The following is a 25,800-nucleotide window of genomic DNA, read 5'->3' on the forward strand; positions in this document are numbered from 1 at the left end:
AAAACTTTTATTATTGTTTGGGATTACATAATGCCAGTATTTGACTTTAATTGGCATTTTAGAATACTTTCTGAAATCCTGAGGAGTTCTGTAATGATGTGCATTATACTTAAGATTTACTCAGAAACACTTCTTCATACTTAACTCTTCCCACCTTGTCATCAATTTACACTATCAGTAGCTGAACTATTTGATTATTTTATACATGTATTTTCAAGTCCTTATTGTAAATGAAAGGCTGCTTTGTCTAACAGTAGAACTATTATTTCTGGGAGGCATTTAAGTTGTGCAGATTTGTGACCTAACAGGAGACTGGATATTGACATTTTCTTTTCTGAAAGTGGAATGATACCCTTGCTTCTTTTGTAGGCCAGTATTGTCAAATACTGTTAAATATTAATGATTCTGTCTGAGCAGACTTTTTTCCTGATTGCGTGAAGTACCGCTTTAAGTGAACTGGTTAATGTTTAGTGGTCTGCAGTTGTATTCTAATAGATTAGGACCCGTGGGATGGCATTTATATCAAAAGATAGTAGAAAAATGGGCATTCAAAAAGAATGTAGCACATTCTGATTTCAGATTTCTCCTTTCCATAAATTCATGAAATTTTTCATGCATTTAATAAATAATTGACTCCTAGTTTCTCCCAGGCGATTTTGGTTTTCAATTGTAAATATTATTTAACTTAAGATGATCCAATACTTTAACTATTTCTGCTTCTAGTGGACCTTTACTTGTACCATTTTTCTGTTCCTTTTGTACATATTTGCTCAGGTCAGCATCCTTGCTTTTTCCTTGGCTGAACCATTGCTGCGTTACTTTACAGTTTTCTCTCAAAGTTAACTGTTTAACTGGCTAAGACACACAAGGAGTCTGATACCTTTGTTGTATACAAAACAGACTTAATACACAGAATTGCTTAGATGCTTGTTTTGTTGGTTGATTTTGTTTGTTTGTTGGTTTTTTTTTTCTGAAATCAGGAAATGTAAAGATCCAAGTAGCTGACACAATTCATTTACACTTACTTTTTCTTATGTACCTTTCCTCTCATGTTATTACAGTTATTCCTATATGAGAGTAGAAATTTATCCGATATTTTGCAAGGACACTTGATGTGTCTTTAGGATTATCGTTTGATTGGTTTTTTTCAGGCCAATAAATGGCAACATGACTATGCTGTAGAGGTATTAATACTAAGCTGGCCTTATCTCAGTGTTACCAGGCTGTTAATCTTCCAGAAAGCAGAGATACTTGCATTAAAACAGTACTGTTCAGCAACAATATTAAAGATAGAATTATTTCATAAGGAAGGAGCAGTGGAGGGAGATAGCTGGTTCGTGACCTCTACATTAGTATCTATGTTGTGCAATGGGATATGATGCTGATACCTCTGAGCTAGCTTTGAACCTAAGCAGTGAAACCATATAAACTGGTTTAAAACCAGACCTGAAAACAACACACAAACTGGTAAAACCACTGTTGTGAATATCTAAGGAAAGATCTGTCAGTTTGGGTGCCTGGTGAGAGAGTGTGCCTGGTGAACCTGGCTATGTCGTTCCTGTATATGAGCTGAAATGTGACTTTTTTTCCCAAGCGCTGCGGCATTTCAGCCCGTGGGAAAGAGCAGAGCCAGTTTAAGTGCGCTGATACTCTTCAAGAACTGGGTAGGGCTAAGTGTCTCTTCCTTCAGCATAGAATAGGAAAGGCTTATTCACAAATTTGAGTGCAGTTATTTTGCAGAGTGTATTATAGCATTGATAATATATTCGTGGGTAAGCTGGACTTTGCTGCCCTCTGGTTAAAAGTGTGTTTAAGGATTATAGCATAATATTATCTGATCTAAGCATTTATGCCACATTCAGCTATAGCAACATAATCTCATGTCTAACTTTTTAAAGATTTAATAGAACATTAAGCCTCTGCTTAACTGAAAGAGTTTTCCTTTTTTCTTTTTTCTTTCAGCTGATGCAGCCCAACAATTTCAGTATGCAGTGAGAGTTATTGGAAGCAACTTTGCTCCCACTGTTGAGCGGGATGAATTTCTTGTAGTGGAGAAAATCAAGAAAGAACGTAAGTGCATCTTTGTTTCTTTCTTAGATATAGGAATGCAAGTTCTTCAAGAAGATAATCTGATCAGTTTGTTCCTCTGAAAATGGGACAACTCTGCCTCACAGATAGTTATCTGATCTGTTATTAATGCTCACTCCCTGAAAATCTCATTATGGAAATTCCATTAATTCCCTAGTGAGCTTTCCTGATTGGCTGTTTGTATTCACAGCTCAGATTTTTCTGAATGCTCAGTTTAGACTTCTCTTCCTGCAATTTACTTTGTGTCTTAGCTACCATGAAAGTAAACAATTAATTTTGCACTCATTTCCCTTTAATAATATTCAGACGTTATGAATTTGTAGTTTTTAGAAGACTGATATTTTAGTGATGCGCACTTTAGAAATACTACACTTTGGCACAATTAATTTCAAGAGCACCTGTGTGAAAGTTGCTGAATGAGCATCCTGGGAATTGATGGAATTGTTCATGTGACTTACGTTTCTTGCCTTTAGTTTCTCTACAAGTTTTCTGCAACCACCTTCTCAAACCAAAGCATTAGACCCTGACAGTGTAAGTTACATTGCAGTTACGTTCCATTGTATTCTGTGCTGCTCTGAGTCATGTTGCAATGTGTGAATCCAATGGCGATGTAATGCATTCTTCTTGAAAAGCCAAATAGCCAAATACTGCTTTCAGCAGCTTATCTGCTCTACAGTAGAATGTCCAGAAACAATTAATTGGAATATGCTCATTAAACTAAAGCTTCATATTTGAGCTTTAAGAGTTCAGTCAGGGAGGCTGAATTAGGATAACTGAAGTCAGTGGTTCTAGATGTTTTAAAGTACATGTGTATTTTTCACTAACACAGAGCTTCCATGACTTGCTGATAGGCAGATAAGCCCATCAGAATTTCTCTAGATGCAACTTCAAAAGACCAGAATCTACAGGGTACACTTTCTGCATGAGTTTCTACATGCCTTGGCTAGTACTAAACAGCACAGCATGTATTCTTTGGCCCTATTGCCAGGAGTTTTGAAGAGTCCTATCTCCCTCATCTTCCTTCTTCTCAACTTCAGTTTGTAGGCTGATGTTAGTAGTCATGCAACAAGTGGCTGGATATATGATTCTAATTTTACAATTATTCTGGAGTTCATGTGCAGGAATTTGGCAAAGTGTCCTTAGCAATGGCTTTTGATGCTAATTAACGCTTTAACAGCATTTCTTTTATTAAGGTTTCTTCAGATGTTTTTGGGTTTTTTTAAACATGGCTCTGATGTAGCATGACTTTTCTGAAGGCATCTTAACGTTTGAAGGTGTTTTCCCTCTGAGCAAAGACTTCTGTTACATAACTGGTAGTGATTGAGACTTATTTTTCTTAATATATAAAAGTTATGTGGCCTTGGAATTCTGCTTGACTTTGAGCAAGTGGCACTACTATTTTTATTTCTTTCTTCTATTGCTTAAAATAGGAACAATTACATTTACTTTTGTGAAGGGCATGATGGCATTCTTTAACCTGTTTAAGCAGATTCTTACCTGCTTTTGGTTGTGTTGTAATTCCCTAAGCCTACAGAATGGCAGACTAGACTTTAAAAGGGTACTTACTTAGAAAGTGGATATTTTGATTGCTTAAAGAAAAACAGGTACTTGCATTGCATCACTTTTGATGTAAGAATTTTTGGGGCTGGAATGCAGATATGGGCAAAACTGTAGGAGTAAACAGAGCGAAACAATTAAGCATCATTAAGCTTTCCTGGGCATGTTTTCCAATTTGCCACAAATATATAATTTCAGATCATGAGTAACACACTTCTTTCAAATTTTTAATTTATATTTCTGTTTTTTTAATAGTTGTGCGACAAAGAAGGGAAGGAGATGCTGCTTTGTTTTCAGAACTCTACAGAAAGCTCGGTACACAGGTACAATAATAAATATATAAAGTAAAAAGACTGATGCACGCACATGCATCCTTCTGATGTTATAGAGTTGTTTTGGAGAGTGTTCAGGTCTTTAACAATATTTTTACTCTGAGGATAGTTGAATACTGGAACAGTTTGCCCAGGAAAGCTGTGGAGTCTTCATCCTTGAAGACAGTCAAAACTTGACTGGATACAGTCATGGGCAGCGTGCTGTAGAAATTGTGTTTTGAGCAGAGGAGTTGGACAAGATGATCTTCAGAGGTGCTTTCCAACCTCAACCATTTTGTAATTTGTGTGAAAAAGTTTGCTCTTTACAGGTGTTGAGGGGTTTTTGTTTTGTTTTATTTGTTTGTTTGGTTGTTGGTTGGTTTGGGGTTTTTTTCTTTTTTACTATGAGCTGTTTGCTGTTAATTAGAAATCACTTTGGAAGAGAATAAAGAGCATAGTTTGAGGCCAGTTACACAAAGGGGCACTTCATATGAAGGAAGGAATTCTGGAAAAATAGAAGTGTCTATTTTATATGTAAAACTGATGAATTTTCTTGTTGTAATTTATTTTACATCAATTGCAAGTATATTGATGTGGGTGTTTTTTTTAGTCTAGGGTTCAAATAGTCCTCTTGCTTCTGAATTTTTAAGTTCTCCAAGTCCATAATGTTGAAGGGTATGAGTTTGCTGACCTTGGTGGTTCTGCTAACACCAGTGTTAGTCAAAGAATACTGCATGTTGATATTCTAACAAAAATTGTTGCTGTATAGAAAGCCCATAATTCAGGAAAGTGGATCTGGTGAAACAGGAAAAATTGTGAGGGCAAAAATTTAGCTGAAGTATGTGAGAAATGACTGCTGCTAATCTGTTCTGGATTCTTCATAAAATTGTGTATTTAGCAAGGTAGAATATGGTGGGTAATAATAAAATAAGATTCCCAGTCGTTGTTTGCACATACCTGATTTTTGACAACAAAAATTAGTTAATGTAAGAGATGATGTTTACTATATAACAGAAAATCTGTCTTTATTTGCTCTTTGTATTTAGGAGAAATGTTTTTCTGTGTTCTGTTTTTTATTCAATAATGTATGCATAGATCATGGCTGAGTTTTACAGGGTAATACTAAGATTTTAACGTCACAAGAAGGTGATTCTGTGGAGAGTATGACCAGTCAGAACTAGTCAGAAGTTCTGCCCCTCATCTGTGCTTAACTTACCCATTAGTTTGTTAGTGCTTGGAGCTGAAATCACTCTTAACTCTTCCTGGTTTCATTATCCTGTATGTTTGTGTATTATTTGCATTGGTTTGTATAAGTGAAGCAAGTGTCACTGGCTTGCAGATACCTGTTTCGATGACCTCAGTCACTGGTTTCAGCCTCTTGCATGTATTGCACTGATCGTGCTCATTTAATACAGATTTTCTGTAGTGTGTTTCTTTAGCGTATGTAATGTATCACCAGACTGTTGCATTTAGCAAGCAGTGCACCTGCAGAGCATGATGGCTGTAAACTTTGGAACAAAATGCATTATCTGTGTTGTTACCAGTTTGGTTATTCTTCCGAATGTAAATCAAGCTTACATCAGCTATCTCTTCATACTTTGCTGTCATCTTAAATGCTTGAGGTTCTTCTAACTTCTGCTGGTTTTAGTTTTGTTTTGGTTTGGTTTTGGTTTGTTTTGTTTTCCTCTGTGCTAGCATTTTGTGTCCATGAAATGCTATAATCTGAATAATGCCTTCTTTAAAATTCTGTGTTTCATTCTACCAATTACCATTTAATCTGCTCTTAAGTTTATTACTACCAGTGGACAAACACTCCTTTCCCCCATGAACTTAAGGAAGGGCACAGAAGTAATATGTGTCTTCAGAATCAATGAGGCTTTTTCTTTCTCCAGCAATCCTCTTGAAAGCAGCTAGGAGAAAGAAAAAAGCTAGTGTGAATCTGTTTTAACTTTGTTTCTTCCATTACTCTGAAGAGAAAAGGAGGTTAGTGTTTTATTTTAGTGGCAGCTTGCCAGTTGAGCAAGCCATGCTTCTTGAGGCGCTTAGAGTCATTGTGTCCTGGCCAGTAGAGGCAGCAGTAATGTTGCTGCTCCTTCTTCACTAGTTGTTAATGAGTTGCTGAGTTAGTTATTTGTGACAGATGCAATACCTCTGCTTCTTGCTTGTTATTGACATCAAAGCAGGAGATACTAGACTTCTGCTCAACATAATAGTACAGAATGTCTCCTTCTACTCTTATATAACAATATAGAGCTTTGGTAGGTTTGGTTGATGTGCTGTGTCCCAAGAAAGAAATGTTCTGTGGCCAAAAGGTCATATACTGTGTGGTGTATACATATAAAATGTGTAATCTGCAGAAAAACAGGAAAAATAGAATAGGGTGAGAATGAAAATGTGCTTTTTGCAAGACTGATAACACTGAGCTCCATTGCTTCATAAAGGATAGAGTCTTTGTTGAATCTCGGTATGACTGAAGTTTCTCTTATATTTGATATTACTTAGTATTCGGACCATAGCCTGATCAACATTGTGATGGAGCTTGTATGAATTTCTTTGATTTACTCCAATATGTAATGTCCATTATGAGGTTCTATGTCCCTGATCAATTCAGGTGCAAGTGTTAGTGTCACAGAAGTGCTGAGTAAAATATCTAGAAACATATGCATATCTAAAATAAAACATACTAATATTTGCTATAACTCTTCAAAGCATTCTCTTTGTAGCATGAGCTTTAGCATTGTTCTGTCTTCTGCTGGTAAGCTTTCTGCTGAGATCTAAAGCTGCTGAGAGTGTTGTTTTGACAGTCTGTAGGTATCTATTTGTTTACTTAAAAGACTATTGCATATTGCTCAACTTTCATGTTAACAGTGTCTCTATCTTAAGGTGTGAAAATTTTGGTAGCTCTCTTCAAGTTTATTCATCACTTATATTTATTACTATTTAAAGTAGTACAGATTGAAACCCTCAAACATGTAAATCCTCCCTGTAAAGGAGATTGAAGGGGAAAATCTCCACTGACAAACAGACACTTCTTTGCTAACAATTGAACCAAGAGTTTTCCTTCTTCACCTTTAGACTAGCATCCACATCTGAGATGATTTAAATGCTAAGAGTGTGTGGGAATGCTGGTAAAACCTTAACTGTATGTAAACCTCCTTCTTAGTAAGTGTGAATTGGTAGCTTAGTAGCTATGAATTTTAAATTGAATGTACTTGCTGATCTTGGAGCAGGTGAGAGTTCATGTTTGAACACAGTGGAGAAATTAGCAATACAGAGGCTGCACTGCACATTCCGTTTACTCAAGAATATGGCTCTGACTTGGTTTTATTTGTGTGGCAAGTCTATATATATATATATATACATCTTAGTGGGCTGGATAATAAAAATTTAAAAAACCCACAACATTATTAGTAAACCAAACTTTTTTCTGTTCATCTTTTTTTCCAAGGGCATTTTGAAAAACAAATGGTCAATACTCTACCTCCTGCTTAGCCTTAGTGAAGATCCACGTAAGCAGTCTAACAAGGTCGGTGAAGAAAGCTTTGTTACTTCTGCAAAACAGTAATGTGTGTCACTTATTTTTGATGTCATTAAGAATCACTATCCAGACTTACCCAGCACCTCAGCTTGTGGTTGTAGTGTTTCCCTGTGAGGTGTAAACTCTTGAAAAAATTACCTGCAATTTTTCTGTGTCTTTTTTTTATACTAAGTAAATGTAAGAAATGAGTTGCCCAACATTTGTAGCTGATGATGGATGACTGACTATTAGATGGATGGTGTTTTTTTGCTTGCTTTCTGCGTGGTGATGTAATGTCTGCTTACATGCTAATGAGTTTGAAATGGAGTAGGGAGAGCAAAATTCCTCCTTTGGTTGCAGCATTTCTAGCACCAAAGTACTTTTTGCAGCTATTGCTAATGACAGTTTGTAGGCAGAAATAAGCTATATTGCTAAAAGTACTTTTGCTCACTGTAAGAAACTTGCTTTTTTTTCCCCATTATAGTTGTAACAAATTTTTCTTTGCATAAACATGGTCTTCAGTTATTTTTTGCGTTCTTGAATATTACACTCCTTTTAACTAAAGACATGACTTAAATCAAATCTTCTTTCTTTTCATTCCTCACTTTTCAAATCCTTTCCTTTACAGGTATCAAGTTATGCCACACTTTTTGCTCAAGCATTGCCACGGGATGCTCATTCCACCCCTTATTACTATGCCAGGCCTCAAAGCCTTCCATTGAATTACCAAGACCGTAGTGCTCAGTCTGCCCAGAGTTCCTGCAGCATGGGGAGCAGTGGGATCAGCAGCATCAGCCTGTATGCCCTGAATGGGCCAACGCCAACTCCACAATCACTCCTCCCAGGGTAAATTAGACTTGTTTTACCTTACAAATAGGTTTGGAGAAGATGAGAGATGATCTCTTCTTGGTGGTTTTTTAGTTTTGCCTTTTTTCTTTTTTTTTTTTTTTTTTTTTCCCCACTCTCCCAATTTATATGCTATTGGAATTTCCCCTGTAGGTGTATTGGAACTGAATTCCTTACTTGAGTGGTTCTGAATATCAGGTGCTCTCATATGACTATGCGAAGCCATAGATGGCTGGCCAAGTGTATCTATTCTGAAACTTAATCATAACTATCTGCTTGAACAGCTGATATTTTATTGGATTCACTCATTTGGATTCTAGTGCCAAGTACTTTTCCAAGAATTTCTCAGTTCGCTGAAACCCTTTAAAAATAGTCTATCTTCTGTAAGCACATTGGATTTAGGGTCCTCATTCAAGTTCCTTTTACAAAGCGTTCCTCAGCCAGTGTCAAAGTAGTAGATTTAGCATCCTCCATTTTTGAATGGGTGGCCTTTCTTACATGGTCTGATTTTCTTTTAAGCATGTTAACAGTAGGTTGAGCAGTCTTGCATCTTGGGTGGACTGGGGTTTTTGAGGGTTTGTTTGTTTTGTGTAGCTTCGTTTGGGTTTTTTTTTTAAGAGTAAAAAAATTGTGTAAGAGTTGATTTTAAAAGAATTGCCTATTAGCAAAAAATATCCTAAACCACATTGTGTTCAGCAGTGGTCTGGTCATGCCAAAGTGAATCTACATTTGGAGCTGAAACATTCAAATACCAAATAGTTCTGATTTTTGATATGTAAAAGCTGGCCATTTTAAGCCAAGAGATGACTGTGAGTATTGACCTTGTTAAATAAGCTAATACAAAGTAATGTGCTCAAAATCTGACCCCCTCTTGTGCCATTGGGTGCAGCTGTACAAAGCCTGACAGAGGTACACTGCACAGGCTCTTATGTTCCATGGCGGGAAAACGAGCACACATTTGTAGTCTGTGAGAGGGAGTGGTTCAACAGTGATTCTGTACTATGGGCCTGGAACGTTGTCTCATAAAGGTTGAGCATGGAAAAATGAACAGAATATTATTAAACTTATAAAAGTAAGGATTGTACTTATTTGCATAGCTGTTTCAGCCTGGAGTGAAAAAGTCTGGAAATAAAGCCTTCATCCAAAAGTGATGGGGGACATCACTTTTCAAGAAACTGTAGTTAATGTCCGAAAGACATAAAAGAACGTAATAAAAGGGTAAAAAAATATCTTAAGGGATGCAGAAATCATAGAATGGTTTGGGTTGGAAAGGACCTTAAGATCATCTAGTTCCAACCCCCCTGCCATGGGCAGGGACATGAGCTCAATTATTTTGCCCTAATAGAAGCTTCATTGGTTATTATTTGACACAATTTCTAATATAAGGCTAATTTATGACAATTTTATTAATTTCTTGCTTATAATTGGAGATTCCCATCTCTTAATTTTCTTTCCTACTCCCAACAATCGCAAAGCAAACACAAAATAGATGCATTTTCAGAAAGTACAATAGCTTTATTTTGAGTTGAAGATACTTCCTTTTTTTCTTTTCTTTTTTGTAATACACTGTATTTGTCATTTATTGAATTCATATTGTGGAAATAGTAAATGCTGACACAACTGGATTTTATTGTTATTAATATGCTTTACAATACAAATCATTATTGGACTTTGTCAGTGCTAGGTGTGCATGCTGCATCTTAGACATATGAGTCGAGGATACCTTTAAACTCAGAATAATAGGGGGGAGGACTATGCCCCTCAACTGAGTGAGGTAGGCCAGATTAGTAAGCAAAAGGTGCAGTGTGATGTGGTCAAGAGAGACCTTGAAACCAACAAAGCAGGGCAGAAGTGGGTCCACCCAGGTACATGCACACAAATGAGGAATGGGGAGAGGAGAGCCTCCTGGGGAAAGTTCTCATGCCTTTCTTGGCGCATCAGCACAGCTTTGTTGGGAGTCCTTACACACTTACATATGGCAGCACGGGAAACAGACAGGAGGCCTTAAGAGATGTGTGCAATACTAGAGCTGTGGTCTCACTGGAGTCACAGACACATGGTGGAATAGATCATACCACTGGAATGTGGCAGAGTGGATACAGGCTCTGTGGGAAGGAAAAACTAGGATGGCAAGGAGAATGAATTTCTATTTACATGAGAGAGCAGCAGAAATACATGGAGCTTTGCCTGGGGACAGATGAACCTTCTGTGATGAGATGACTGACTTGGTGGGCAAGGGAAAGCAGTGAATGTATTTGCTTCAACTTTAGTAAGTTTTCTGACTCTGTATTAGCATATCCTTATTGACAGACTTAATAATGTATGAACTAAATAGGGTGACAGTGAGGTGGATTGAAAACTGACTGACCTAGACTCAAAACTTAGGATCAGGGACATGAAGTCCAGTTGGAGCCTGGTCACTAAGGGTATAGCCCAGGGGCTGGATCCTTCATCCTGCTTGATGGCATAAAGTGCATCCTCAGCAGCTTTGCAGATGATAACAAAACTGGGAGTGGTTGATAAAGATGGTAATTCAGCTGTTGCTCAAAGGGACTTTAGTAGGCTTCAGAAATGGGCTGACAGGAGCCTTCTGAAGTTCAAAAGAAGTCCTGCACCTGGAGAGGAATAACTCCATGCATCAGTACATGCTGGGGTCTGACTGGTTGCAAAACAGCTTTGCAGAAAGGGCCCTGGGAATCCTGGTAGATACCAAGTTGAACATGAGTGTGGCAAAGAAGGCATGTTCATGGGCTGCATCAGCAAGAGCATCACTGGGAGGCTGAGGGAATTAAACCTTCCTCTCTGCTCAGTACTGGTAAAGACACAGCTGAAATGCTGAGTCCAGTTACGGTACAAAAAAAGACATGGACAAACTCAAGATAGTTTGGTGAAGGAACCCCAAAACTAATTGAGGATTTGGAGCCTTTGATATATGAGGGGAGTCTGCGAGAGCTGGGACTGTTCAGCCTGTAGAGGAAAAGGCTCAGGGGATCTTATCCATGTGATTATGTCTGACCAGGGGAGTAGAGAAGTCTGAGCCAGACTTTTTCTAAGTGTTGACCAGGGGAGGGACAAGAAGTAATTTTCAAAACTTGCAAGGCTGGAACCACAGTTAAAATATAAGGGAAAAAACTTCCTTTGCAGTGAGGTGAGGGCAGGAGGATGTTCTGAAGCACTGAAACAGGTTCTCCAGAGGGGTTGTATAGTCCCAATAATTGAAAATATTCAAATCATGACTGCACAATGCACCAGGTAACCTCCCATGCTTTGAACAGGAAGGCTGGAAGAAGTGATCTCCAGAGGTCCCTTGCAACCTTAACCATTACATAATCTAGATACAGTATAGAAATATGTATCAATGAGGTTAATATATCTGCTTATCATAGAATCATAGAATAGTTAGGGTTGGAAAGGACCTCAAGATCATCTAGTTCCAACCCCCCTGCCGCAGGCAGGGACACCTCACACTAAACCATCCCACCCAAGGCTTCATCCAACCTGGCCTTGAACACTGCCAGGGATGGAGCACTCACAACCCCCCTGGGCAACCGATTCCAGTGTCTCACCACCCTAACAGGAAAGAATTTCCTCCTTATATCCAATCTAACCTTCCCTTGTTTGAGTTTTAATCCGTTACCCCTTGTCCTGTCACTACAGTCCCTGATGAAGAGACCCTCCCCAGCATCCCTATAGGCCCCCTTCAGATACTGGAAGGCTGCTATGAGGTCTCCACGCAGCCTTCTCTTCTCTAAGCTGAACAGCCCCAACTTCCTCAGCCTGTCTTCATACGGGAGTTATCATCCTCGTGGCCCTCCTCTGGACTTGTTCCAACAGTTCCATGTCCTTTTTATGTTGAGGACGAGAATCATAGAAAGGTTTGGGTTGGAAGGGACTTCGAAGATCATCTAGTTCCAACTCCCCTGCCATGGGCAGGAACACCCTTCACTTGAACCAGGTTGCTCAAAGCCCCATCCAACTTGGCTTTGAACAGTTTCGTGGATGGGGCAACCTGTTCCACTGCCTTACCGCTCTCACAGTAAAGAGCTTCATCCGTATGTCTGATCTAGACCTATCCTCTTTCACTTTAAAGCCATTCCTCCTTGTCCTGTCACTGCATGCCCTTGCAAAATGCCCCTCTCCAGATTTCTTGTAGACCCCTTTAGGTACTGGAAGCCTCTAAGGTTTCCCCAGAGCCTTTTCTTTTCCATGCTGAACAAGCTGAACTCTTGGCCAGTCTCATAGGAGAGGTCCTCCTGCCCTCAGAGCTTCTTCATGGCCTACTTTGGACTCACTCCCGCAGGTCCATGTCCTTCTTGTGCTGAGGACTCCAGCTCTGGACACAGTACTGCAGGTGGTCTCTCACAAGACCAGAGTAGAGGGGAAGAACACCTCCTTTGACCTGTTGGTCATGCTTATTTTGATGCAGCCCAGCATATGGTTGGCTTTCTGGGCTGTGTGTGCATGCTGCTGGCTCATGTTGAGCTTCTTCTCAACAAACACACCCAAGTCCTTCTCTGCTGGGCTGCTTGGAATCACTTCTCTGCCCAGCCTGTGTTTGTGCTTGGGATTGCCCTGACCCAGCTGCAGGACCTTGCACTGGGCCTTGAACTTAATGAGATTGGCATTGGTCCACCTCTCAAGCATGTAAAGGTCCCTCTGGATGTCATCCCTTCCCCCCAGTACACCAACCGAACCACAAAGCTTTGTGTCAACAGCAAACTTACTGAGGGTGCACTCAGTCCCACTGTCCGTGTTGCTGACAAAGTTGTTCAATAGCGCCAGTCCAAACACCAACCACTGAGGAATGCCATTTATCACTGGTCTCCACTTGGACATTGAGCTGTCGATGGCAACTCTTCGAGTGTGACTGTCCAGCCAATTCCTTATTCACTGACTGGTCCATCTGTCACATCCATGTATCTGCAGTTTAGGGACAAAGATATTGTGTAGGATGGTGTCACATGCTTTGGTGAAGTCCAGGTAGATCACATTTGCTCTTCCCTTATCCACCAGTGCTGTAGTCCATTGTAGAAGGCCACCAGATTTGTCAGGCATCATTTGTCCTTAATGAAGCCATGTTGGCTGCCACCAATCACCTCATTATTTTGCATGTGCCTTAACATAGTTTCCAGGTGGATCTTCTCCATGATCTTGCCTTTACCAGGCTGCCATGACTTCTCAAATACGATGGAGAATGACTTCATGATTCTATGATTCTGTGATATGAAGATTCTATAAAAGGATTATGGTAGAGCTGTTATCAATACCTGTAATTCAAGCCTCAGCTCTAGTTCTAAGAATGGGTCAGTACATAAACACTGAAAACTTCAGCCATGGCAGTAGCAGTGTTTGTGTGAAAAGCTAAGAAAATGCTGTGGGCAGTTTTCAGAAAGGGTTGGACTGTGAGACCTTTTTGTCACACCAGTCTTTCAGACCGTGCTGTCCACAGGACCTGCCTCATACAGGTTGTGTCCCTATCGGCAGGCAGTGTGGATGAGTGGGAGCAAGCCTCCATTAAGTAATTAGTATTGAGGACCTGATGTGCTCAAGGTGCACATTTCAGAGTGGGTTTTACTTTGGAGGGGTTACTTCAGGCTTTCTGTCTATCGAGAATGCTTGCTCGAGCATACCAGCAGAGCTTACCTTGTTCCTGACATAATCTTGGTCTGACCTCTTCATAGTGTTACATTTTTATAGCAGTTTCACTGCTTTCTCTTTAGTCCTGTAGCCTGTGACCTGGGCAACACAAATTAGATCTTTCCATGAGCTTCATTCCACCTGAACTCTTTATACATGCTTCTCTTTGTTTCTAGAGTACATTCTTCTTGAAGGGTGACAGCCTAATTCAGTGTTGTACTCTAGTGCAGGTATTACAAATGGTAAGCATAACAGAGACAGATGCTCTGTCTTGCAGGCTGTTCTTGCTCACTAGCTATAATCATGTGATGTGTGACCATCCCATGACCCATGCGTGGCTGTTGAGAGACGAAAGGCATTCCTTGACTTTTTACATGGACATTTGTGTTGCAGTCTTGCTCCATCTCTCCCTGCAACTCCTTTCACAGCTTTGTGGAACTAGTTTATTGTTTTTAAAATATGTGTCAATTTCCAAATGTCTGCATTCAGTTGATGGAGGGCAGAGGACTGGTCAGCAGCAGAAGTCCCTTGTAGATGTTTTCAACTTCTATTTTTTATTATCACGATACATAAATAATCAGAAAGGTAACTTCTGGTCTTAAAATTTTTCATGTTTAAGACTTCTTTTTGAGAAGAATTTGACAAGTTTGAGCGTAAAGGAAATTAGGGCTTGTCTAGATGCGCCCTCCTTGATCACATCTTCAGGCACTTGATACAAGCTCTCCTAAACAGTAGAGGAGCAGAAAAGTGAACTTTCTCCTCTTTCTCTGTTTTCCTTTGGCATGTACCTACAGTTACAAGTAATAACAAAATGTAAATAGTTGTTTATTTATGTCTGTTGTTATTACAGTTGACTTCCCTTTTAATCCATTTCAGTGTATTTACACGGTTCAGTGTGGACAAAGGTACTCTGATACAAAATCACACTTGTCAAATCTGTACTTCCTTTTCTATAGTTTTGTGGGTTTTTTTAAAGTGCTTATAGGAACTACAGTATAAGCTTACATATTTAAGTACTCTAGGCTTATAGGAAGCCTGTTGTTTGTATGTTCTGCACCCTTTTTAAGGTTCCATTATTGACGAAAACCCAAACCCAAAACAATTACGAACAAAACAACCACAAAAATACCCCACACCAGGTGATGAGCACAGAATCGAAGCTCTTTAGGATGTTTCTTCCTTTTGTCCTTTTAGACAATCCTATCAAGCTCCAGGCGTTGGAGATTGCCTCCGTCAGCAATTAGGGTCACGTCTTGCGTGGACGCTAACTGCAAACCAGCCTTCGTTACAAAGTGCTACCTCAAAAGGCATTTCAAATGCTGTGTCCCGTGGTGTGCCAAGGTCAAGGCGAGAAGGGGAGACAAGTGGTGAGCAAAGATGTATTTGTTAACAGTAACTTTTTACAGTTGGTATTTTTATCCTCCACTATTTTTTAATGATTTCAAAATAGTTTTATAGCATGTTAAATTTTTTGTGGAGTGTTTTGCTAGAATGTACTTGATAGAAGGATAGAAGCAAATATGTGAGACTAATATAGTTGGCCACAATCTCTATGACTGGTTGCTAATTTCCTTCTGCAGTGATTGGTTTTATAAAGACTGATTTCATTGCAGTGTTTGTCAGAATCAGGTGATTGTGGTTTGTGAGTAATGGTCACCCTTTTGATGATCAGAAGATGGTACTGCTTTTAAGGAGCCAGAAAGAGTGCTCAGTGAATAGAACTTGAAATACTCATCCATTTGTGATTCTGTCCTTTAAAACTTGGAAATGTGCATGAGAATACAGAGCTTTTAAAACTATTTTTTCTTTACTTGAGCACACTGTTTACAGTGGTTGTATTTAGGGAACTGACGTAACATATTGGCAACAACAAAAAAAAAGAAAAATATTGCTAGCTTATTTCTTCAGTGGAGTGGCTGTAAACTTGAACAGATTCTCTAGGCATCAGTTTCTGAATTTGCACAAGTTTAACTTGTGCACAAGGAGAAATTGTTAAACAGGTGATCTCTGTGACAACTGTGTAATTTTCAGCCCACTCTACTTGTACTGTAAAAGCAGGAGACTTTTCTGAATAAGAGAGCTAATGGCAGATGTTGTCATCCTACAGTGCTGTTAGTCTCTGGCAGACAGCTAAGAGATGTGGGGTTTTTAATTATTTCTTTTTTTTGTTATTGTTTTGGAGTTTGTTTTAATAACTCCTATATAAAGAGTGTGGATAGGTAGAAGATAAAATGTAGTCTGGCTGCCATTCCCTGAATCTTCATGAGTAACAGTGTGCAAAGCAACATCTTATAGACCAGAGTTGTTCTGGTATATCTGAGGGCAGCATTTGGCATTTAGAACCAATTAACCACTAATTAGCCACTGCTGATGTGAAAGAGGATGAATGGGGGTGTGTCTATATGTATATAATATTTATAAATATATATATGACAGATTTGATGTGTATAAACAAAAATATATAAAATCAAGCGCTGCTTCTTATTTTTGTTGTACTAATTGCCATAAAGAGCAGTACAAACTTGTTTTATTCAGTCAGCCAGCAGCTGTGGCTCTTGATTCTTATATGGGATGGTGTAAGAAAAGACTGACAGTTGACTTAAATGTAGTCACTTGTTGATGCAGACATAGAAGTAGGACTGCATTCAGAAAAGGCTATTGACAAGAAAATTATTCATATTTCTATGAATATTAAATTTGTCTAATTAAAAGGGGTGGGTGTTTTTCTAAATTTGGTTTACTGTTAATTGAAGTTTTCTTATTGCTACATCTACACAGTATAATCAGGAGGTTGATATTAATTCCTGTTGTATTACTTACTGATTAAAGAAATATGCACTTGAATCTTTTACCATTTCACTAAGAATTCCTAAAATGGACTAGCTACTCCTGCACATATCTTAGTATTATTAAGAGTATCTGAGTTTTAAACAGCATCTTGAGGTGATGGCTGCTTTTGCTAAAATAAGAATAGAATTGATTTTTTTGTTTTCCTTTTGGTTTTGATTGGGTTTTTGATTCTGAGAAAGTGGACTATTGGGAAGGCAAACTGATGAGTAAGGGTGCTGTCAAATTTGGGAGAAGCATGCTGTAGCATCTCAATTTCTGGATAGCCATTAAAATTGTTTCATTCTTGATATCTTAAATGAAGTTACAAAAGCAGATAGTAACATTTTGTCCAGAAAAGGTGGGCGTATTTGCAGTGGCCTGCACAGCATCTTCTTCAATCTTCTGTTTCCTTTAAATCAAAAAATATCTGACATCTCAAACATAATCTAACCTCTAACTTGAGTTAAGAGGCAGAAGCAAACTGTATGCTGCAACAGTAAAAGCTTTACTAAATCACAGGTGTGCACCTTCAGAAACAGTATTTACACTTTTCTGTTTACCAGCTCTGTAGATGTTACACAGCTGGCAGTCTGGTTCTGATCTGTCTTTTCACTAGGAAGTAGCATATGTGATTGAAAGCCAATATTTAAACAAGCAGCTCTTCCTTCTGGATTAACTGATTTCCCAGCTGAATGTAGAAGAGATTAATCTGTAAGTCCCATTTAACCACTTCAGCTGTTTGTTCAAAGAAAGGTAAAGTCATCATGATGCTTGACTTAGAACTTGCATTAGTGATTGAATTAGAAAAGATAAGGAGTTTTAAGAACTGGCTGAAGTATTGGTTAAAATATAACTATATAGCTGTGCCATACAAGCTGACTTGCTTTGAGAGGATTGCAAGTATCAATAGAGGCCTGTAAAGGGAAATCTTGGCTTCTCTGTCAGGTTGTTAAGAGGACTTAAAACATTTATTTGCAGATTATAAACACAGGCTTTCTCTTTTTTCAGGCTATGCTTCTAAATAGCGTTTTGAAGTTGTAATAAAATCTAATTGTCCAACAAAGCGAAATAATTATTTTTCTTTTTCTTTCCAGGCTCTGTTGAAGTAACTGAAGCAAATCTTGTGAGAGATGTTTTGTATGTCTTCCAGGGAATAGATGGCAAAAACATCAAAATGTGCAATTCTGAAAATTGCTATAAAGTGGAGGGAAAGGTACTGTATATTGATATATACTGGTATTTCATATGTGAGCAGAGATGTATGGAGGGGAAAAATAACCATGAAAAATATGTTAAAAAAAAAAAAGGTAAAAATATTATCACAAGTCTTTACTCTTTCCCCATTTTTTTGTGGGCTTTTTTTTTTTTTTTTTTAGTACAACAGAGTAGTTTGAACAGTACTAATTTAAAAATGATTGGGTGGATTGGGTCCCAGAAAGAAACTGTAGCATTTCACAAGATGTGAATAGACTCCAAACTATTAAGCCAGTACGAAGACTCCTAAATTATGACATAATTTGAGGATTTTTGTCGTCATTTCCCCTCTGCAGCATAGAAGAGACCATTGGCTACACTATTAGTGGATTAAATTTAACAGCCTGAGATGTAGAATGGATGCTAGCTGCTTGATATTGTGGTCTAGATTACAACTTACAAGTCATCAGATTGGATCATGCATATCACCCAAAAAAACACTGTGCCAGTGCTGAAGAAAGTGCTTTCAGCTCCTGTAGTTGGTAGAAAATCCAGCTGATGTGAATTTGAAGGAATATGTCAAAGAGGGTGCAGAGGAACAGGAGAGAAGCCTAAGAGGGAGAAGATCTTGTTTTAAGGTGGCAAGATGTTAAGTGTATTTGCAGTATGGAGAAGAACCACGGGGGAGATTGGGTCAGCTGAACAAGAACAAAAAAGTGGCTCTAGTTACTTTAGCATCTTCTCCTTATTCAGGATTTAGACAATACTGCATCACAATTCAATTTCAGCTCGCTAATTGATTGTCATGTTCTTGTTCAAATTCTAGTTCAAGTGCTTCCAATTTTTGTATGTATTAAGAATGTTATACTATGACAATATGACATAGTCCTAAAATGGTGGGGGATAGAGTTTGGGCCATTTCATATGCTGAGAGCACAGTAGACTTATCTTGATGTTGACAATAACTGAACTAATTTTCTTTTCTCTTCTATAATAATAGCAAAAAGTGAAATGTATAATTGTTACCCCTCTTACTCTACAATGACATTTAGGGCTGATTAGTGGAGAGAAAAATGGAAAACTTCAATCTTGTTAAGTCAGTTGACATCCTTAAGAATCTGTTTATTATCTTCTGTATCTGTAGACACTGCAAAGTTTGTAATTCCTCGACACCTGCACTGAGTTAATTATGTTCCATATATGTTAGACTGTATATGGGAAAGGAAAGGTAGCATAATAGATTCTCCTAGAGGAATGTGAAGAAAACTTGGTGATTGCAAAATTGGCACTATGGGTTTCATTAGTTTTCTATGTAGCTTTCATATCAAATAGGCTAGTTTGTAGTGAAAAGGTGTTTTGCTTTGCATTCCTAACTCTGTTAAAACAGGGAGTTTGATTATTCGAATGGTTTGTGGTCAGTAATGCTTTTTTCTAAGAACTATTTGTCTTTAGTTATTTTTGCGAAGTCAGTTGTCTTCCATTATTCTTCTTTACTGGCACTTGTGCTGAGCTACTGGACCCAGTGAAAAAATAGTTTGTCTAGAGCTGCAGCTGGAACTTTTTCTGATGAACACGGAGGACCAAGGTCATGTCTCCTCTAGTTGTGTTGACTGCATCTTATGCAAAGTAGTAGCCAAAGCATGCAGTTTTCCCTCAGCTGCACAAAGAAAATGATGTTGTATACAGTCTGTTTTTTCCAGAAAGGAATGTGCTTTCCAAGATGTCAGTCTTGCTTGAATGTCAGTGTTAGTATTAGGTCTGTTGGTGACATTCAGCACTGTAAAAGCTAGCAGCTTCTGCTTTGTTCTAAGAGGTACAAATGTAGTAACACTAAGCCAATTTTGCTTGTTCCTCATTTGATTCCAGTGGATGTGTATTGTCCTTAATGCTTGCCAAGTACTCTGCAGTGGCATAATTCTAATGGTTCTTATGTCATCATTTTGGTTTTAGCTGCAGGCAGTTTCAAACTGTGTCTACCTATGCTTGTTTAGGCTAGAATTTATCCTATAGAAGTTGTTCGAGATGTTAAAAGTTGTGCCTTTGCAGCTAAACAAGAGGGCCAGAGAGTGAACTCTGCTCTTACAACGAAATACCGCTGTCCGGTTCTGATTTTTATCTTAGAGAATACCTGTGCTGCTGACTGAAAGACTTGAAGAATTAGCTTGATTTCTAGTTGTATGGCAATCCATTTAGCTTGCTAGTGCATTTCCTTTCTTTGGTTTGGACTGTTCCAGCTGGCTGTTATAATTGTCTGTAGAGATGGCATAGGCCCATTTGCTGTGGGCAGTCACTGTCTGCCTCTTGGCCTAATATATTGGGGGGTTTTGTCCTGTAGAGTTTGAAAACTTGATGATGGTTTTCTTGGGTAACATGAAATGCGGTAGAAGCAAATCTCAAGTAGGAGCACAAGGAACAGCATCTTATGTGTTGGTAATTTAAAGGAAGAAATGTGCTGATATAGATGAAAATAGCAATAGTAAAATAGGGTGTTGGGACTAAGGCAGACTTTCAGGGTAAAGTGAGATACCTGATATAAGTAGAAAAATACTGGAAGAGTTCATAGGGTCATGTGATTAAATAACTTATAAAAGCTGTTACCAGTGGATCAGACGTAAGCTTAGATTTTGGATACTGTAAGTTTTAGTTCCTGATACCTAGTCTGGCATTTAGTCATTAGTCTTCTACTATTAGTCACTACTACATGGGAATCAAACCTCTTTGTTCTGTAGGTTTCTTCATTCAGTCAGTCATTAACTCCACTTCTACAGCTCAAATATCTTCAGTCTCACTGATAATCAGGATAAGATGAAGTGTGATTCTACATCATAAAATTTCAGATTTCTTCCTCTTTTCTGAAGACCTTTTTGTCACTGCCATAATTGCCTAATGTAAAAAGATTGTATGAATTTAAGACTTCCAAAAGGGAGTGTCACAAAGTTGCCAGTACTTCATTGCTGCTGCCTTTTCAATGTTTATGTGTATAAATTGTAATTTATTTATTTGTATATTTCTTGTAATGTATTATTTATTCAAACTTAATTGAAACGAGTATTGGAATGGTAGATTTGACTTAACTGCAAGTTACTGTTTCTGTTAACTTTATAGGTGAGCTTATCCAAATCCCTCCGAGATACTACAAGTAGACTTGCAGAGCTCGGATGGCTGCATAATAAAATAAGAAAATATACAGACCAGAGGAGTTTGGATCGTGCTTTTGGGCTTGTGGGGCAGGTAGGTCAGCTAAAAAATCAGTTTTGCCACAATATTTTGGTCTTGTTTCCCTTAGAAACAGTTACTGAGTAAATGCAGTACTAGAATGATGCGTAAACTTCGAAGCTTGAATCATTCATCCTTTGATGGAATGCCACTTTTGCTATGGGTCATAGTTTGAAGGCAAGCAAAAGGCTTTTGCTCTTGCTGATGATAAGAAGGAATTGGCCCTGTCGCTTGTAGCTGGAAGGTCTCACACATAATTCCTTCTTAATCTTTTTTTTTTTCTATTTTTTTTTTTTTTTTTAGTACTCATGCATGTTTATAAACAAAACCATTGCTTACATAGGATGGTGGCATCCCTGAGCTAATTAATCACCGGTTCAGTTGTTGGGGTGATCTATGCAGGAGACATCTTGTCAGCTAATGTTGTTGTTTGTGTGTTAATGCTGCACTAACTTACATAAAATGCAAATACCCATTATCTTTTGCCCTTTCTTTTAAACACAGCATCAAAAGAATATTAATTTTTGTTTTTATAGGTTTCATCATCATGATTTGTAGTCTACAGTAACTTCACAGCTGCTGTAATACCCAAAACCACATTTACTGCTAAGACATTCCCGTTTCCTCTCACTTGCTCCCTCTGTAAAACTGGATATTATCCCTTCTGAAACGACAGAAATGTTATTCTTGCCTCTAGCCATAACATCCTACCTAATCTGCCAAGAAATTGAAGTGCTTCTCCCTTCAATCTAATTTTTCTTAAGAGGTCAGTAGAGACACTGTAGTGCTTCCTACTTTTCTAATGTTTTATTCTGTTCCCTTCTGTCTCTTATTCTAAGTAACTCTTTTAGTTACAATATAATTAATTATTTTTCTAGTGATCCGATGCTAATTTCCATGTTTTATATGGTAATGCTACTGTATATGCATTTTCTTCAGAATCTCCCCTTATATCTGAAGTTTCTAATTCTTTATCTAGTAGCTTCCTGCTTACGCTTATTTTTACTGTCTCTGGCTTTAATTTTCAAGTTTACAGTAAGGGGAGAACTTTAATTCTTCAGTGAATTTAAATGTGCAATGTCTTAGCTACTATATGCAGGTTTCAGTTCCTGTACAGAAGGCTGTGCAGTTAGTTTGCTGAATCTGCATAGCTCTAAAGCTGTTAATTTTGCTTGAGGCAAGCACTTTCATATATATTTCTAGGGCGTGAGTGTACAAATAAAAACATATATTCTACTCCTGCTGTCAGTATCTGGGTAAAAAGATTATATACCATTGTTCTTCATGGCTTTTATAGCTGACAGTTTCAGGTATTGCACACTGTACATTAAGAATTGAGCACAAGAATGTTTTGTGCATTCTAAAGCATCTTTGGCATAATGTTTTAAAAGAATGCTTGTGTAAACCCCTGTTTAAACTATGTGTAGGGTAAGATGTCTGTCACCTGTTTTGTTATGATTCTGGTGACTGTTTTTACTATGCAAATTATCATGTATTGACAATTATTAGGAGTAGAGATGTAACACTGTGCTACACTTTAACATATTCTTCTATCATTACTGCTTAGTATCTAATTTCTCCTCAGAAAGAAAAAAGAAAAAAAATCAGCAATGAAGTGCCTTATATTTTGACATTTTGGCAATTCAGATCCAGTTGAGGTAGTGGGCATCTTTTTTTTTTTTTTTTTTTTTTTTTCTGTTGAGAAGTGTTCTATTTCCTTTCCAGTTCTTTTCTGCTGTAGACCAAATTAGAATTCTAGGATAATGTCCAGTTTTCTGTAGCAGTTTGGGAAACAAATATCTGTAATTTTGGTGCAGGAATTGGCACTGGATGTAAATTTTAACTCCTAAAGCGTCTCTGAAAAGTTGTTGGCCAGTTAGATCCTAATTCCTTTTGGCTACTAAAGTCGGTGATTACTGTTCTCACTTTTTGAGATGTATGGTGCCTTTGAATGTTTTCTTGGAGGCTGTATTCTGCCCTCTACCTTGGTGAGTGCTACTTTAATAGGGTCAAAAATGTACTGAAGAAGCAAGTGAGAAGAAATGAAAAGTGGAGTTACACATAAAGAGATTTCTTTTTGCCCTTCAGTATCCTCTGGAGTAAAACGAATTTCAAATGTCTTTCTAATTTATGATGTTGAGTTGAAGAAAGGAACCCTCTTTCCTTCAAACAGATGTAATGGCAAGATTAATGGTTTTGTCGTTTGGGTTTGGTTCCCCCTGCCCGGCTTCTTAGCCTCTTAGCGGGAATGAAGATTTATTTTCTACTGGTGCTTGTAGTAATGATTTCTGTCTTGTACATACTCTAGTCAGTAAATATTTTACTTCAGCTCTTGGGTTCTTTTTGTGAGGTTTTCCTTATGTTTTCCAAATTACTTTGTGATCATTTTAGAAAGGGTTGAGGGCAAAAGTCCTGGGGAATTGCTTGTTAAAAAAAGTCCATTAATACAGATATCAAAATCGTTAGCTGAAAATTTGTTAAGAAATCAGTTCTGAACAATTTGTCTTTGTGTATGGGAGTATTCTTCAAAAAAGGAAAATATAACACATACCTCAAAAAAAAAAAAAAAAACCTCAAAAAAACTCCTACAAATCACCACAAACAATCAAAGTGCTTAAAGCCCAAGATTTTTAACTCAGTCCAAAACTAATGAGGCATAATTTTAATTCTGTTTTAGAAACTGTGTTGCAGGATATTTTTTTAGTCTGTATATTAGGTTAAGAACATTACAGAAACAAAGCAAAACCCCAGGACCCTAAGCTGTGGAAAACTATCTGTTACTGAACAACTGTTCTTTCAGGAATTGTTTTTAAAATATACCTCTATTTTTATTTTTAAACAGCCCAAAGTAGCTGTGCTTAGATTTGTTTTAGAAAGAACCATTAGTTCAGGCCTGTTGACTTCTGCCTGTTTTACATATTTTTTGGGATATACTCAGTCATTTCTTCCATGTCAAGTGAAGAATCGTATACAACTGTCAGTTGATAAAAGGCCAAAAATTCAGAGTTCTTGATCCAGCAGCACTTACTGGGAGTGTTTTTTTATGAGCATTATGTTTGCTTGTTCAAGTCATGTAGTCTATATTGTAAATATAATGATTGCGTCCCCACTTCCATGTTCTGTTATTAGAGGCCTTCCCGAAATTGAAACTCTATTACTTTATGACATACTGTGTTTTACATAATTATTAAAGAAAATTTCTTCCGGGTCATGTGATGATTTTCGTACCCTATGGTACTTATTAATGTATTTATTGAGATGATGCATCTATTTGGAGAGTTATAGTTTAATCTGTTGATAGAATTAAGACAGCAAGAAACAGTCACTTGACAATGCGTATATATTCCTAGAAAAGGTCTGTGCATCTCTTAGGGAAGCACTTACACATTGGCGAGTTTTCTAAGAGTTGGCTTTTGTGCTGAAACTTGTAGCTTGATTCCCTATGGGGAATTTCTAACTACATTCACAGTGCAATGATAGATAAAAGTTACATCAGTTATTCAGAAAGGCGCTTTCTGACCACCACCCCCCCCTTTTCTTTCTTTTTCTCTTCTCACAGAGTTTTTGTGCAGCCTTACATCAGGAACTTAAAGAGTACTACCGACTTCTGTCTGTTTTACATTCTCAGGTAAGTTAAGTGGTTTTTATTTAACTTTCTTATTTTGATTTACATTATACCTTTGAGAGGATATTCAGATACCTAGAGAAAGATGCACAGTGGTTTCTATTGACAGTGAACACAATTCTCTGTAATCTACCAATGAGTATTTTTCTCACAGAAATCACTGTTATTTGTAGTAATATTTGTAATAATAATACATTACATAAGCAATTAATATGTCATTTAGAGATAGAGCAGTAGTTCATCTAGCCAAGTTTCTGACAGAGGATGGCATTTCTTATGTTCATAATTGATGGAGCAGAAATCTCTAAGGAAGAAGTCAGCATTTTCAAGACTTTTGCTAGATTATCCCAGAGGTGAGCTTGGTGACTTGTCAGTGTTATTTAAAAAAGTGATGGGGAAAAAAATCTACTTTTTGGAAAGGCTCTTTATTTACTAAACTGGACATTTAGTTACTTGAAAACATGTAGAAATTGTGTCTTGGAATTGAGTGCATGCTGCATTCTTGTATGTGGGAGATCATACAGGCTGCCAGCTTAGTTGTTGTCAGCTGCGGTTCCAGTTGGCAGTTCTGGCGTAGTAGTACATGACAGTAATCTCATGAAAGGATTCAGTATTGTCTTTCTCTCTGTGACTTTATATTACGTCTTCAGAGCTTCCCTGAAACGTGGTTCTGCCTTAAGAGTCTCCCTGAGTGATGTAAGGGTACTATCTCTTTCCTGAAGATAAAGGGCGGGTTTTGCTCTATGTATCTCTTACCATTGCCAGTTTCCAAACAAACTGAAACAAGCAAACAAAAAAAACACATGGACCCAGGAGCACCCAGAAGCTAATAAATGTAACTGGTTTTAAGGATGAGCTTGATGAGGATGACGCTAATCTTAACTGATATGTGCTAGGTGTGGAAGCATGAAGTGGATTGGTTATTGCATACAGGAAATAGATCATCTTTTCTAAGAGTTTATCTGCTTGGACTGCTCTAG

General features: G+C 37.9%; 1 protein-coding gene across 1 annotated transcript in view; it reads left to right on the plus strand.

Annotated features, from left to right (window-relative positions):
* The window catches only part of TUBGCP3 (tubulin gamma complex component 3), a 53,229-nt gene that overhangs the window by 10,049 nt on the left and 17,380 nt on the right, over positions 1 to 25,800 (plus strand). Inside the window, exons 2-9 of the mRNA XM_065677903.1 lie at positions 1,963 to 2,070; positions 3,901 to 3,968; positions 7,405 to 7,482; positions 8,102 to 8,319; positions 15,151 to 15,323; positions 17,880 to 17,998; positions 21,085 to 21,210; positions 24,755 to 24,823. Of these exons, the coding sequence (XP_065533975.1) occupies positions 1,963 to 2,070; positions 3,901 to 3,968; positions 7,405 to 7,482; positions 8,102 to 8,319; positions 15,151 to 15,323; positions 17,880 to 17,998; positions 21,085 to 21,210; positions 24,755 to 24,823 (959 nt within the window). The remainder of the gene's footprint in view (positions 1 to 1,962; positions 2,071 to 3,900; positions 3,969 to 7,404; positions 7,483 to 8,101; positions 8,320 to 15,150; positions 15,324 to 17,879; positions 17,999 to 21,084; positions 21,211 to 24,754; positions 24,824 to 25,800) is intronic.

Source organism: Lathamus discolor, chromosome 4 (assembly GCF_037157495.1).
Source record: "Lathamus discolor isolate bLatDis1 chromosome 4, bLatDis1.hap1, whole genome shotgun sequence".
NCBI lineage: Eukaryota > Metazoa > Chordata > Aves > Psittaciformes > Psittacidae > Lathamus > Lathamus discolor.